Source organism: Phoenix dactylifera, chromosome 1 (assembly GCF_009389715.1).
Source record: "Phoenix dactylifera cultivar Barhee BC4 chromosome 1, palm_55x_up_171113_PBpolish2nd_filt_p, whole genome shotgun sequence".
In the NCBI taxonomy this organism is placed as follows: Eukaryota; Viridiplantae; Streptophyta; class Magnoliopsida; order Arecales; family Arecaceae; genus Phoenix; species Phoenix dactylifera.
Window position 1 is genome coordinate 1,290,757 of NC_052392.1, and position 13,311 is coordinate 1,304,067.

General features: G+C 37.7%; 1 protein-coding gene across 1 annotated transcript; it reads right to left on the reverse strand.

The window, feature by feature from the left end:
* Positions 1 to 1,326: 1,326 nt before the first annotated feature.
* LOC103721482 (gibberellin 2-beta-dioxygenase 2) lies at positions 1,327 to 5,983 on the reverse strand. Its single transcript, XM_008811724.4, has 3 exons — positions 5,177 to 5,983; positions 2,732 to 3,140; positions 1,327 to 1,814 (listed from the first exon to the last, which is right to left on the reverse strand). The coding sequence occupies exons 1-3, from the start codon at positions 5,806 to 5,808 to the stop codon at positions 1,536 to 1,538; spliced, it is 1,320 nt and encodes a 439-aa protein (XP_008809946.2). The 5' UTR covers positions 5,809 to 5,983; the 3' UTR covers positions 1,327 to 1,535.
* Between the last annotated feature and the right edge of the window lie 7,328 nt (positions 5,984 to 13,311).

Here is a 13,311-nt window from a genome sequence, read left to right on the forward strand (position 1 = left end):
TGTCTAGCTTCCGATGACATTTTTAGGCGTCGTCTTGCCCAAGCAGCCTCCGACGATGCTAAGAAGTGTCGTCTTAAGTTAGTGCTTAAGAAAAAAATTAGTTTTAAGTGGAAAATTAGTAAGTAGGATTCCGACGATGCTTTTAATTAAGCGTCGTCTGTTTTTTTCCTTTGGCCTCCGATGGCGCTTAGAAGCGTCGTTTTATAAATTTTGTTTCAACGATGCTAACTAACGTTGTCTTAGTTTCATCTCCGCCAGCGTTACTAAAAAGCATCGGCACATTTTGGCGTGCTCACATAAGCATCGGCACATAAGAGTCGGAATTTTTTATTTTTGTTGTAGTGGTCTCAAGAGTCAAGATCATAGATTCGAATTATAGAAACAACCTTTTTGCATGTAAGAATAGTACATCTAACCCTCTCCAAATTATATAATGACTCCTGTACTGGCTGCTTTTTTTTTTACCGGATTTAATAGAAAGATTCACCTATGCCCTTTGTTTCAGCTTATCAGTTTACTGAGTGCTACGTAGTTGCACTCCTGGCAGTATTGTTTGTGAGTTGTGATAACAAGTGGATCGTGATAGTCATGGCATACGGGCTTGTGCCAACTAGCTTTCTAGAGTGAATTTGTCCAAAGACCTTTCAAACAAGCAAGCTGATGCTGGTGGTCTTGATGGTTGCAATAATAATATCCAAACTATGACTCCTCAAATTATTCTCTCTAGATCTCTCTCACACTCATTCAATAAATGGTTGTCTAAGCCAATTGGTTAATTAAGAAAAAAATCATAATAATGTCTCGCTACTTATTGAATAAATATTGATCGATGTTGTTAGTGATGCATTTGTGAATCATTCGTAGCTTTTTTTTATTGAAAAAAAAATCATTCACTACTTATTTATGGAATACTATTGGATCTCAATATTTTATTTAATTATAAATTATTTAGTATGCCAATTGGTTAATCAAGAAAAACCAAAAGCTCAGTGCCGTTAGTGATGCATATGCGAATTACTCATAACTTTTTTCTTGAGAAAAATGTTATTTACGACTTATGTATGGAGTACTCTCGGATTGCAATCTTTTATTTTATTTAATTATAATCATTTAGTATGTCAATTGTTCATATTTTTCTTCAATTCTTATTGTTTCTTCTAAACTTTAACTATGTAAAGTACTATCAAGTTTATCATTTTTTTCTAATGAAGTATGAATTTTTTCCCTTGGCGAAATTTTCCCTGCCTACCAAGCTTGTGCATAAATATGCTGTCAAAAAACAAATCATCATCCAAGTAATGATATGTAAATAGACAGATTAGCACATTGTTTACAAAATTAAACATATATTACATCCACTTCTCTTCTACAGATGCAATGTGAAAAGCACCCAATCCGTAACCCTTCTTACCTTCAATTTCATAAAGCAGCGGAACAACCAAAACTTGGGGGAACACTAACAAAAAAGAAACACTCCCTCTTGTGATATTCTTCATCCAAAAGCACTGGACTACAAACTATCTAAAGAACAAATCTTAAATTGATTTTATCAAATCGACATCTTCTTTTTCATCATCTGCATGGAAGAGGTCGAGCCTGTTGTGGCCAAGCATGAGGGAGTACATTGCCTTCTTGTATTCAGCCCAAGTGAACGACTTGTAGCGCTGAGGTGTTTCAGGTGTGATCATCTCAGGGAGAGGGGAGATCCATGCATGGAGGGGAGGTGCACCAAAGAAGATGATGGACAACCTTGAGTTGTAGGAGTTGGCCATGGCCCTATGTCTCACGCTAACAAATCTTCCATTTGTCAAGGCCTTCAATTGGACATGCACACAAAATCAGATCATGAAGCCAGTGATCAGCATTATATGCATGGCATTGCTCTTTAAAACTTAATTATGCTAGGTTAAAAAAAAAATTAATAGCTTAGCCTTAGAATGGACCAAATCAAGTTAGCATCAATTATGATAATAAACATCATGTAAAGTGAAATCTTGCCATTAAACCATATGGACACATACATAAACCTATGAAAGGTGTCATGCAACTTGGGGAGCAACTCATCTTGTCATTGTTGGCTAGATCTTCAATTGATGTACTAATCCTAACACTTATCTGTTGTTCCAAGGATGAAGAAATTACAGTTGGCTGCAAACTTTCTCTCTCAGGACCACTATAATTAGGCCAATTGCAGATAAAATCTTAGCTTAGTTGGTCAGCATTCCTCTTCTCATATCAAATATTATTCCTTTATTTTTTTTTGAACAAAAAATGAGTGGTTGCAGATCCAACGATTAGTGGTGGTGGTGTCATGATCATACCTAACCAACTTTCATTTTTGTACCATACTTGAGCTTTTCCTAAGCGCTCCTACAAGGGGCCGGGACCCCTTCAAAAGAACTAAGAATGCTGACCATTAATGGCTAGCTTCCATGCATTTATGTACGAAAAAGAATGGTTTGCACGCATTCGTTCGCCTTCTTTTCCATGCATCTCAAACCTAGAAACACTGGAGTAATCCCAAGTGTCACAATTATTGAACCCACTCAAAGCTTAGCTACTGTTCTCTTTTACCACCCACCCATGCACACACACGTGCAAAAGGAAGGTGCGGACCATAGCCAATAATGAAGTGACGAATCTAGCTTTAGAAATTTCAGAGAAATGAAGACGACTCAAGCTGCAAAAGTGGCCATTTTTATTAGAGCATGACCACCGACCAGACACCAACCTGGAGAGCATCGCCGACGTTGACGAAAAAGGCGGCCGGGTCGGCCGGCACGGGGACCCACACGCCACCGTCGTCGTGGTGCGAGGACAGTATCTGCAGCCCATCGACGTCGTTGGATCGAAGCAAGCTCAGGATCTGAGGGTCCGAGTGCTCCCCAAAGCCAATCCTGCCACCTTTGCCATCTTTGATCTTGCTGCCATTTCTCCTGCTGAGGCTATCTTTGATGTCATTGCCACCAGTGGTGTAATAGGGAGGGTAGTGATTCAGCCTGACCAAGGAGTCACTCTCGGTGTCTCTTATTAGCCTGCTAAAAGACTCCTTCTCCCCCAGCCCCAGTCCTTCTGCCAACATCTCCAATATCTCACATGCCACCTGCTTCACTGCCCCCACGTATTCATTCACCACACAACTGCATGCAATGTTGGAAAGAACAAAAAAAAAAAAAAAAAAAAGCTTAGAAAGCTGTCTAAAAGTTATGAAAATGGTCACTAAATCATTCCAGTCAAACTACGTTATCAATGAAAGGACCAAATCATTGATCCACCCTGTTGAAAAGCAAAACTTCCTAAGCGTTACTTGTTATTTATGTATTGCGTGATTTCTAAAAGAAAAATAAATGCGAAGGCAAAAGGTGGCGACCGGAAATAAGATATGTTTTACCAAGGACATGCATCAATAGGTACGAAAAGAAAGACATGTGTCGACAGGACTAAAAAAACTAAAAAAAAAAAGCTATAAAGGCAAAAGGTGATTGGATTGGTCACACTTCTACTGGTGATTGGAAAGACCCGTCATACAGTTGCATCCGCTCCCTTTTTAACTGCTTTTGTGCACCTTTCCTTATTTTTTTACTTACCATAAGGGGTTCGCAGTAAAAAATTTCCTCATATGGATAGCATGGTGTGATGATGAAAAAAGGCATCTTTCAGTCAGGTGTACTGCTCTGCCTGTGGGGGCTTTCATCCTCGTCCTTTCTGAAATCTCCTGGTCGTTGATCGAGACTTGTATAGCTTGTATTTGCTGTGAGGTTATCATGCATTTGAGACTCTTCAAGTAGTTGGAACAATTGCCTTATTGGACATGGCTATGGCCTAGCCATGTCAATGAGTTTGATACTTTGATTTATATGTTTTTAAATGGATCGATATCATTTTATAATCATAATATCTCGCTGATTATGCTTCATTAATAGTGGTAAGTCATCTCATAATAAGGATTAAGCTTAAAACTGTGTACAATTTGATGCTTGTTGGTTGGTTCCATTGGATTTAAGAAATTAAGAATCTAAGAAAGATATCAGGTGGTTAGCAGCAACTGTGATAGGTTGAGACAATATCATTTCATCACCCTAATTGATGTGATTGCCCAACCAACAATACATTGCCTAGTAGGATGACAAGAATAGATTAGTGGATCACGACCCGATTGTAAATGGAATCTATGCGTTGCTATTGGATTATGATGATGGCAATTGACCCCATAAAGCTTAGGAAGATGTTAGCATGATCAAAAGGGGCAAGCAACCATGAAAGATGATAAACGTTGATAGGTATCGGTAGCTAATTCGACGTTAAATCATTTTATATTGCAGGACATTTTGCGATAAATTAAAATAAAATATATATTGGTACTGTTGAATTGTCTATTCCTTGTTGGTTGATTGGACCATTGTGATGTCCTTCATATATTTTTGTTATTAAATATTGTGATTTTTAATAGTTTCCTTTTGCATTTATAATTTAAAATTTTTGCACTCATAATCTTGTAGGGATCCACCAAGCAATGAATGATTGAAAATTTAAAATATTTTTTTCCATCAAAAAAAAAAAAATCTTAATCATGACCCTTCACCAGCATCACCACGAACTACACTTTTTTATGCAATCACAAACCACACTTCGGAGCTATTTTTAAAGCATTATCACTGTCAACTGTTAGCTTGGTAGGACAAAAAAGATCACAACGCAATGAATATTATCTTATGCTTACGCAGGATTTTCCATCTTCTTGCGAGTGACATATAGCTGTGACAGATAATACTATATCATAATATTATTATGTTCAAGATTACAGTAGTGATGGGTCATTTGGGAATGTACTCGCAAAGGAAGCCTTCTTTTTGCCGTTTTTCGAACTTTTAAGATTACACATGATTATTATGTTTAAGAACACATTATGTCGAACTTTTTGTTTGGTTTTATAATATGGCATGCACTACCAAGAGAGATCATACATAAAACCATTCCAGGCTTTGGCTCCAAGCTCCAAAGGCTTAGTGCATATTGTAGCTATCTATATTCCTACCACCTAACGCTACCAAGTAATGAGATGATGAAGACTAATATATCATATTACTCTCAGGTATTATTCTACTAGGGCTCCTCACGTATGGAAAGACGAGAGAGAGAAAAGATGAAGCAAAGGACAAAAACAAGTTACAAGTACCTGAATTTGATTGGATCCTTCCTGCATATAATCTTTGCTCTCTGGGAGATGGAAACTGGGCTGGTGTGGAGAAGAAGATATTCCAGCTCCCCGCTATCACCATTGAACCCGATATTCCGACTCCCGTATCCAAGAGGGCTTGGTGGCCCGGCCTTCTGCTTCTCGTGGGTTGGCAAGGAGAAGAACTCCTCACCCTCGTCCTCCATTCTGCTGATGACTTCTTTTGGCACCCCATGGTTGATGACTTTAAAGAAGCCGAACTCCTCGCATGCTCTCATAATGAGCTCGGATGCGTGCTCTCTCCTCCACGAGAGGTCGATCACCGGGATACCCAGTGCCCGGATCCTCTCATTGCGTTCAGGTGTTACAGAAGCCACCACCATACTTTCTCTTCGCTTATATATATATGTATGTATGCACGTATATAGGTATCGATGTCTTGGAAAGCGAAGAAGAAAGGCAAGGAGAAGGAGATATGATAGAAGGGACACTGAGGGGTTTGGAGGGGGAGAAGGGGAGAGGGGTGTTAGTGGGTATATAACATGGAGTTGGAGGAGGGGGATGGAGAATCTATTGTGGGGAGATATATAAAATGGTCTGAGGGTGGCCGGGGGGGGATTCAAAGAGTCCATATGTTGGCAAAGTACAACTGGTAGATTCCTGTTGAAACGCTGACCATCGTGCTGTTCTTTTGACTTGGTGTCTTTGCCTTGGGATCACTGAATTTTCTAATGGATGAGTGTGAGGATCGGGAACTCTCCTTCCTCGCCATGGCTTTGCCGTCTAGCTCTCGGTGTTGTGGTCTCTTGAGCTGCTTGTTTAATTGTTAAAGGTTGAGAAGATAAGGTCATGGGCAATGGGTCCACAAACTACAAAAGTAGTTGGATGAATACATCTCTTGGCTTGGAAGGAGGGGGCAAAAGACTGGCAACCTCATAGCCTTTTTGTCCAGCCTGCTTGGCCTTTGGGTAGGGGGGGTGTCTGTGTGTGTGTGTTTGTTACGAGGTGTAGGTACACCGAAGGGAGTTGGTGCAAGCCATTGCACCATCATGATGTCTTAAAAACCGGATCTGATGGGCTGATAAGAATATATATAAAGATTTGAAACAAAAAGAGACGCTTTGACGTGTATGCACACGTGTAGGTCTCATCCAATAGATTTCTTTAAACAAGCAAATAAACTTCTACTCAGAAATCCAAGAAGGAAGCTTTGCGAGCTCCATGCTACCACCTGACATCACTTTAATTCACATGCAGTCCTTGCATGTTTTGTGAAGCTTACACGTAACAGTGGGAAAAGTTGATTTCCACCAGCGATTCTGGAAATACATCTACATGGTACTTCTCTCTTAGTTCACATGCCTTCAGAATACGGCAACCCTGCTACCCTTGCTTTGCGACACCTCAACAACAATGCTGCCAGTGATGTAGGTTAATTTGTGACATCAGAAAATAAATCAAATTTATTAAAATATTTTTAAAAACTTAATTATTTTTATATATTGATTAGAATTAATGATAGAGTGCATTCATGATAATTTATATTTAGTTAATAGCTGCACCTTTTAAATTTGTAGATGATGCATCCATATGGAGGCGCATAAAGGGATGCTAAAATAGCATGTTGTAATGGATGTTTGATTAATAAAGTTTTGAGTGTTTTGTTGCTTCTTCTACTTACTCTTTTTGAGTTGTTCTCTAATTCAGCCCTACTACTACGACGTTTGATGGATAGTTCGGAGTGCTTAGCTAGACTATCAAGAATGATTATACTCTCCACAAGTGATTCATTGATATAGTGACAATTTGAGACTCTGTAAAAATCAAACTCTATCATGCCATGATGCATTGAGAACCTTCTTTGTAGGAGTTAGTATCTTGTGATGCACTCCATTTAGAAACTGTTATGAGGTTTACCTCAACATTTCCATATATATTTACATTCTAGTCACAACTATTTATCGTATTAATATATCTAGAAAAGTGAATATCTAGGTTAGACACTACTAAAGCATGTGTGTTTTGGTCTCTAAGATTTTTTTTTTGTATGTGTGTGTATCATTGATCAGTGGTATAAGTCTTCAATTTGGATACTCCATTATTAATTTTGGAGTTGAGAGAAGTAAAGTCCATCTCTCTCTCTATATATACACGCACATATAATATATATATATATATATATATATATATTAAGCATAGTATATATTGTTGACCCGTTCTTTACTTGCTTTTGAGAACAATTAGTAAAACAGCATGATATCAGAGTTTAGGAGATCATGAGTTTGTATCCCGTTTTTACAAATCATTATTTAATTAATCTAGCTATCATACTATTCAAGATTATCATCCTGTCTAAGTCATAGTCTTTGTATGTGATGCAAACCTTGGAGAAAGGGATGTTGTTCCAATATATATTGTTGACCTGTTCACTATCATCTTGAACTTTCAAGCATTAAGTTAATAATACAGTCATCTTGACACTATATATGATCAAATTCAAGTCAATTCTAGGCCCAACAAACCACCAACTTTACAGCTAGGGAACCCACTGAAAAAAAAAAAAAAACATGGGAGTTCTGTGATCAGACTTGTTCAAAGTCTATGGAACAAAACACAATAGATAACTACATATCAAACAACCTAAGCTATACATGTTAGTCATTCCTGTGTCACCAAACAAGAATATACCTACATGTCAATTTAATAGGAGGTCCACCTAAATACCTGCTTATGTTTCCCATGATCAGGCCTCAGTATTGCTCCACGTGGAAGCCTGAGCATGTTGCTGACCCCACTTGATTTCTCAATCATCAATATATTTTTCTTATTCCAGCAATTAAGCATCAACCACTAAGTGATTGACAACATTATTTGGGCTTTAGGATGTCATCTCAGTCAGCATGATTCCATGAAAATGAAGTTCATCATTCAAACATTAGGCTGAGAATGTTTTATCTAATCTTCTTTCTTTGAAATACAGTGGATTGCCCACTCGATCATAGACAATGGAATCGTCAACGATCGGCGTAATGTCGATGGGGACCGTAATGGTGATTGCTAATTGAAATTTTTGGAGGCCCGGTCTCGAGAATGATTAGTTTTTCCAGGAGGCATGTGGGATGGAGATCTCTTGCAATAAGAAAATAGACAGCATTTCAAAGTGCTAATGTGGGTATTCATTTCTTATGGAACTCCTTTTGGATTCATTCCTAGGAGGAAGAGTTGCACATGGGCTTGGCTTGTATTGGGCTAAGCAAATTGTTTACAGATCCACCCATTTAAATTAAAGACTTGGGCCAATTAGTTTCTTTCAGCCCCAAGGAATCAGGCCCATTATTATTGTTTATTTATTTTTGTTGAATGGTGCCACCCCAAGCCCAAACCACATCATATACTTTATTTGTTGAAATAAATATAATAAGGAACTCCATGGACAAAGTATATAGAAAGCTAAGGATTTTAATCTGTGGTGGGAATGCCTCTCTCCCTAATCTACATGCTCCCTCCATGTAATATAATCATTTCCCCAATGAAGCTAGTGGAGTTCCACTCCTTTTTTTATATATAAAAAAAGGAAGAGAAAAAAGATGGTGGGAATGCCTAAATCTAAAATATACCATCATAGGAACTTATTCTCCTAGCTTAGTCATTTGTAATTCAGCCAGCTATCAATAATGAATATTTGATTACATATATCCTCTTTTTGACTCATTCAACAACATACAATCGACAAAGAGAAAGACATGGATAGGATTTAATTAAAGATTGCAGCTGACCACCGATTTGGAAAGACCTAATTTTCTCACTAGGTTTTTAGATGATTGCGTGATGTGTGCAGCAGCACTATTTTTTGAAAGATCAAAATTTCCATTTACTTTTCCATCCATTAGTTACCAAAATGAATGATGTGTTCGCAGATTAAAATTCTAAAAACCAAGAATAATTTGACAAGGGTAAAATAAGAAACAATGCCTATCTGCATAATCCTTCCTTAGGATGTTCCTATGGATCAATATGTGGGAAAAGACTTGGATCCAATACCCATAAGAGGCACTGCAATTTGTTGAGGAATGACATTTCCTTGTAGTTCTAAGATGAAAGATTGTCAGTATCTTATAAGTATTGTCGTCATCGTCGTTGTTGTTGTCATTGTTGTTTAATTGTTGTCGTTATAGTTAGCAGGTGTCCTTCCTTTTGTCGTTACAAGACAATTCATTAGTCACATGTAGCATCCCTAATGCCATGATTGTTTAATCCGCGAGCCCTTGTCGGTGATCCAAATCAAGCAAGTAGGGCTTCGATAATCTGTCGTATATGGGCAAACTAAGCTGATTTTAGTAAAACAAATGCAATATTTTAGAATTATGTGCATGCTTAGCTATAATCTTCCAATGTTGCATGGAGGTTTGCCAGGAGAATGGTCCATGAAGGTTTTGTCTATGTGCTGTTTGGATTGCCAAAACAACTACAAACCTAGGAAGAAGGTTGGTGATTTGTGTTGGGCACTGAGAAGGTTGGTTGTTGGCATAGAGGCACTCGGAATAAAAAAGAAAAAAGAAAAAAGACAAGAGAAGGCTCCCTTTGTTTTAGAGAAGAATTGCAGATGAAGCAGAGCCCGTGAATGGGCTTTTGACGTACATGAGGACAGAGAGAAGGAGGCTTTGCACTAAACGATGGGGAGTTGATTTGTTTTGTTTACTTGGGCTGGCGAGGGATAATGGATTGGTCTCTATTTCACTTGCAAATTATACAAACAGACCGAGACAACCACATGCTGACACCTCCCTCCCTCCCTTTGTCTGAGAACAACTCATTATTTTTCAGGCTTTCAGGCCTATGATTCAAAAAAAATTATTAAACTACCCTATGATTCAAAAAAAATTAAATACGTAGATGTGGGGAGAAGCTTGCCACGACTGCATGTTCATTGTCTATTGATATTGATCCCTGCGTGCTTTTACGGTTTAAGCCCTGGCATCCTCACCCATACGAATCCCTACATACTTTTTCGGTTTAAGCCTTGGCATCCTCGTCCGGCTAAAGGTCCAAATCCATTTAAATCTAATTACAAGCACCACGAACATCCCTAACATCCTCGTTCGGCTAAAGGTCCAAATCCATTTAAATCCATTTAAATCTAATCACAAGCATCACGATCGATCCATGTCAGTCTGTAGTGCAATGTGCTCTAGTCCACATGAGCCATAGACCGATCTGCTTTGATACTATTCGTAACAACGTAGGACATCATTCAAAATAACTAGCCGAAAGATTTTTTTTGGATTTCTTAGTTTTGTATAAATACCTAAAATCTTTCCGGCGAATAACCGATATAAGACTAAACACATTCCCGCATGGGTCCTCGAGTTGTCCATTAAAATAGTTTATCAAACCTAACAAAATAACTCCAGCAATATTGTTTTATTTATTTTTTTTGTTTTGCTTTTTTTGATGAGCAACATGATGGAAGAAATCATGTTACATTCGGAGTATAAAGTGAAAAAAGAAACAAAAAAAAAAAACAAAGAAAACTAAAAAGAGAAAAAAAGATGGAGAGAGAAATGGACACAAAGCACAATCGGCCCAACAAGTACAAATAAGAAGATGAAGCCCAGCCTCTAGAATTAATGGTCTGGTTCTTATCAAATTCATGGGCTAATCCAATCCGGAGATAGGCCGTGTATGAATGTGGTATTATTTGCTAGCGTAAATGACAAGGATAGGGATTAGGGGTTGTATACAACGTAGTTACGGAGTGCTATTTTTTTCATTGTTTAGCTGAGTTACTAATCTAAAAACTAATTTACAAATAATTAAGAAAAGTTGAAACTGATCTTTATTTATTTTTTTTGAAGCGAAAATATGCTTTATAATTTAGTGGGACCAATCTTTTTAACTTTAAGCTCGTTTGATTCATCGGAAACTATGTGTAGTAGAGAAGTTAAATTATATCAATAGTTCAAGCTTAGACCGGTCTCGGCTCAAGAAAAGCTCAATTCAGGCTCATTTCAAACCTAAACAAACTAAACCTGAACCGGCGACCTAGGCTCGAAAATAAATATATAAATATATTATAAAATATAAAAGTAAGATATTCATTGTTGGATAGCATATAAAGGTAATTAATCGCTATTGGATCTTATATCATATGGTCCATAACATTAAGATAGTTTCAAGCTCGAATATTTATTTAATTTTCGAATCCATCAAATATTAATTCAAATTTCAACCAAGCTTGAATCAAGTTTTAGTTCAAACTTGGTTCAAGTTTACATCTTTGATGAGGTCGGAAGGTATCCCTCCGAACCCCAGAGCCAGTCCCCACCGGTCTTATATAGCGGGAACGACTACTTCTCCTCAGAGATATTGTCCGCTTTGAAAGGAATTTATAGTCTCTTCTCAACGCACGGTTTTACCCTACAAAAGATGCCTCTGAAAAGAAAGGGATAGCCCCCCTCCATTTAAGGAACAAACCTCTCGCTATCTAGTCGATGTGGGACTAAGTTCGGACCCTTTATTCCCACAACATAGCCCTCCCAACAGAGGGGTCCGTGCTGGGGTCAGGGCTCTCAATGAAAGCACCATTGATGAGGTCGGAGGGTATCCTCCGAACCCTAGAGCCAGTCCCCACCGGTTTTAGAAAGCGGAAGTGACTGCTTCTCCTCAGAGGTATTGTCCGCTTTGAAGGAGGTTTCATAGTCTCTTCCCAACGCACGGTTTTGTTCCATAAAAGACGCCTTTGAAGAGAAAGAGGTAGCCTCCCTCTATTTAAGGAACAGACCTCTCCGCTATCTAGTCGATATGGGACTAAGTTCGAACCCTTTATTCCTGCAACAATTTTGATTTAGGATTTTCAAGCTAATCAATAAGACTTGTGCTCAACTTGATTTGAAATTAAGATTAAATCAAATTCAAAATAGTAGTAAACATATCAAGTTTGATCTCATTTTTCAAGCTCGAAATTAATTTCAACCAATCTCGGCTTCATCATACTAGGCTTGTTTACAACCTTATAGACTACAAAACCATCTTTTCTTTTTTCTGTGAAGAAAATATTACAAAACAGAGTTAATCGACTATAATCATAGAGAGAGGCTAGAAAATAGGAGTACCATTGGATCCAAACAAGCCTCTTTTAAGAGTTTGGTTAAGTGAGAAAACTATTTTGTATATAGGTTCTAAATGATATCATCTTTAAAATTAGTGGAAGGAAATGAATAGCTTGATGTTCTAGGATAAACAGAATATCATTGGACAGATTCTAAGACATGTGACTGATTTTATTCTAAGACTAGTCCACTTTTTGGATTTTGACAAGGCTAAGGAGTTTCGCATAGTTTTGGCAAAGACTTGTTGTTCATTTATATTGCCTTCGAAGTGATTAATGGTATTCTCTTATTTAATAACATACTTTAATTAATTTAATTTTAATTTCTAATAATATAGAGATTGGCCTCTCTCTTTTATCAAAAAGATAATACTTCAAAAATAAAAAAAATATTATATTAGTCATATATAAAATTATTACTTCAAGTATATGTGTTAGCATCATGTAACTTTTATATAAAAGTTCAATGACCTTGGTAATTGCTATCATAGATCTTGAAAAGAGTCAATAACAATAATGGAGAAATTGGGTTTGCAAAAATTTGACTTTGCCTGCTAGCTTAGTGCCAATAAAGAAGATGCTTTTTAACATCCCATATTACAAAAATAAAAAAGTGAATTACTAATCCAAGGTATATGTTTTATAGTAGTAGGCTGTTTATTTCGTGCATCTATAAGGCATGCTGTTATATTGATGGATTAACTTTAATTAAACTTAGTTAAGAAAGCTGAAATAAAAAGAATGCTTAAGCAGTGATATCCAATGTATACCTAACTATGTTTAGAGTGAGATTTTTCCATAATGAATCTTTACTTTAGTTTGGTTGCTTTGCTTGGAGAAAGAGAGGTGGGGTTGCCAACTTGAACAAAATCAAAAAATGATCTTGTTGCTGGAAATTGGACCCGGGGGCGATCGTCGGTCGAGGAGGGGGAGCGGCGGTGGACACAGGAGAGCGGCGGTCCGTCGGCGGGCGGCGTCCTCCGTCGGGGTGCCTGCAGAAAAGCCGGTGGCCGGGTCTTCCGGCGCC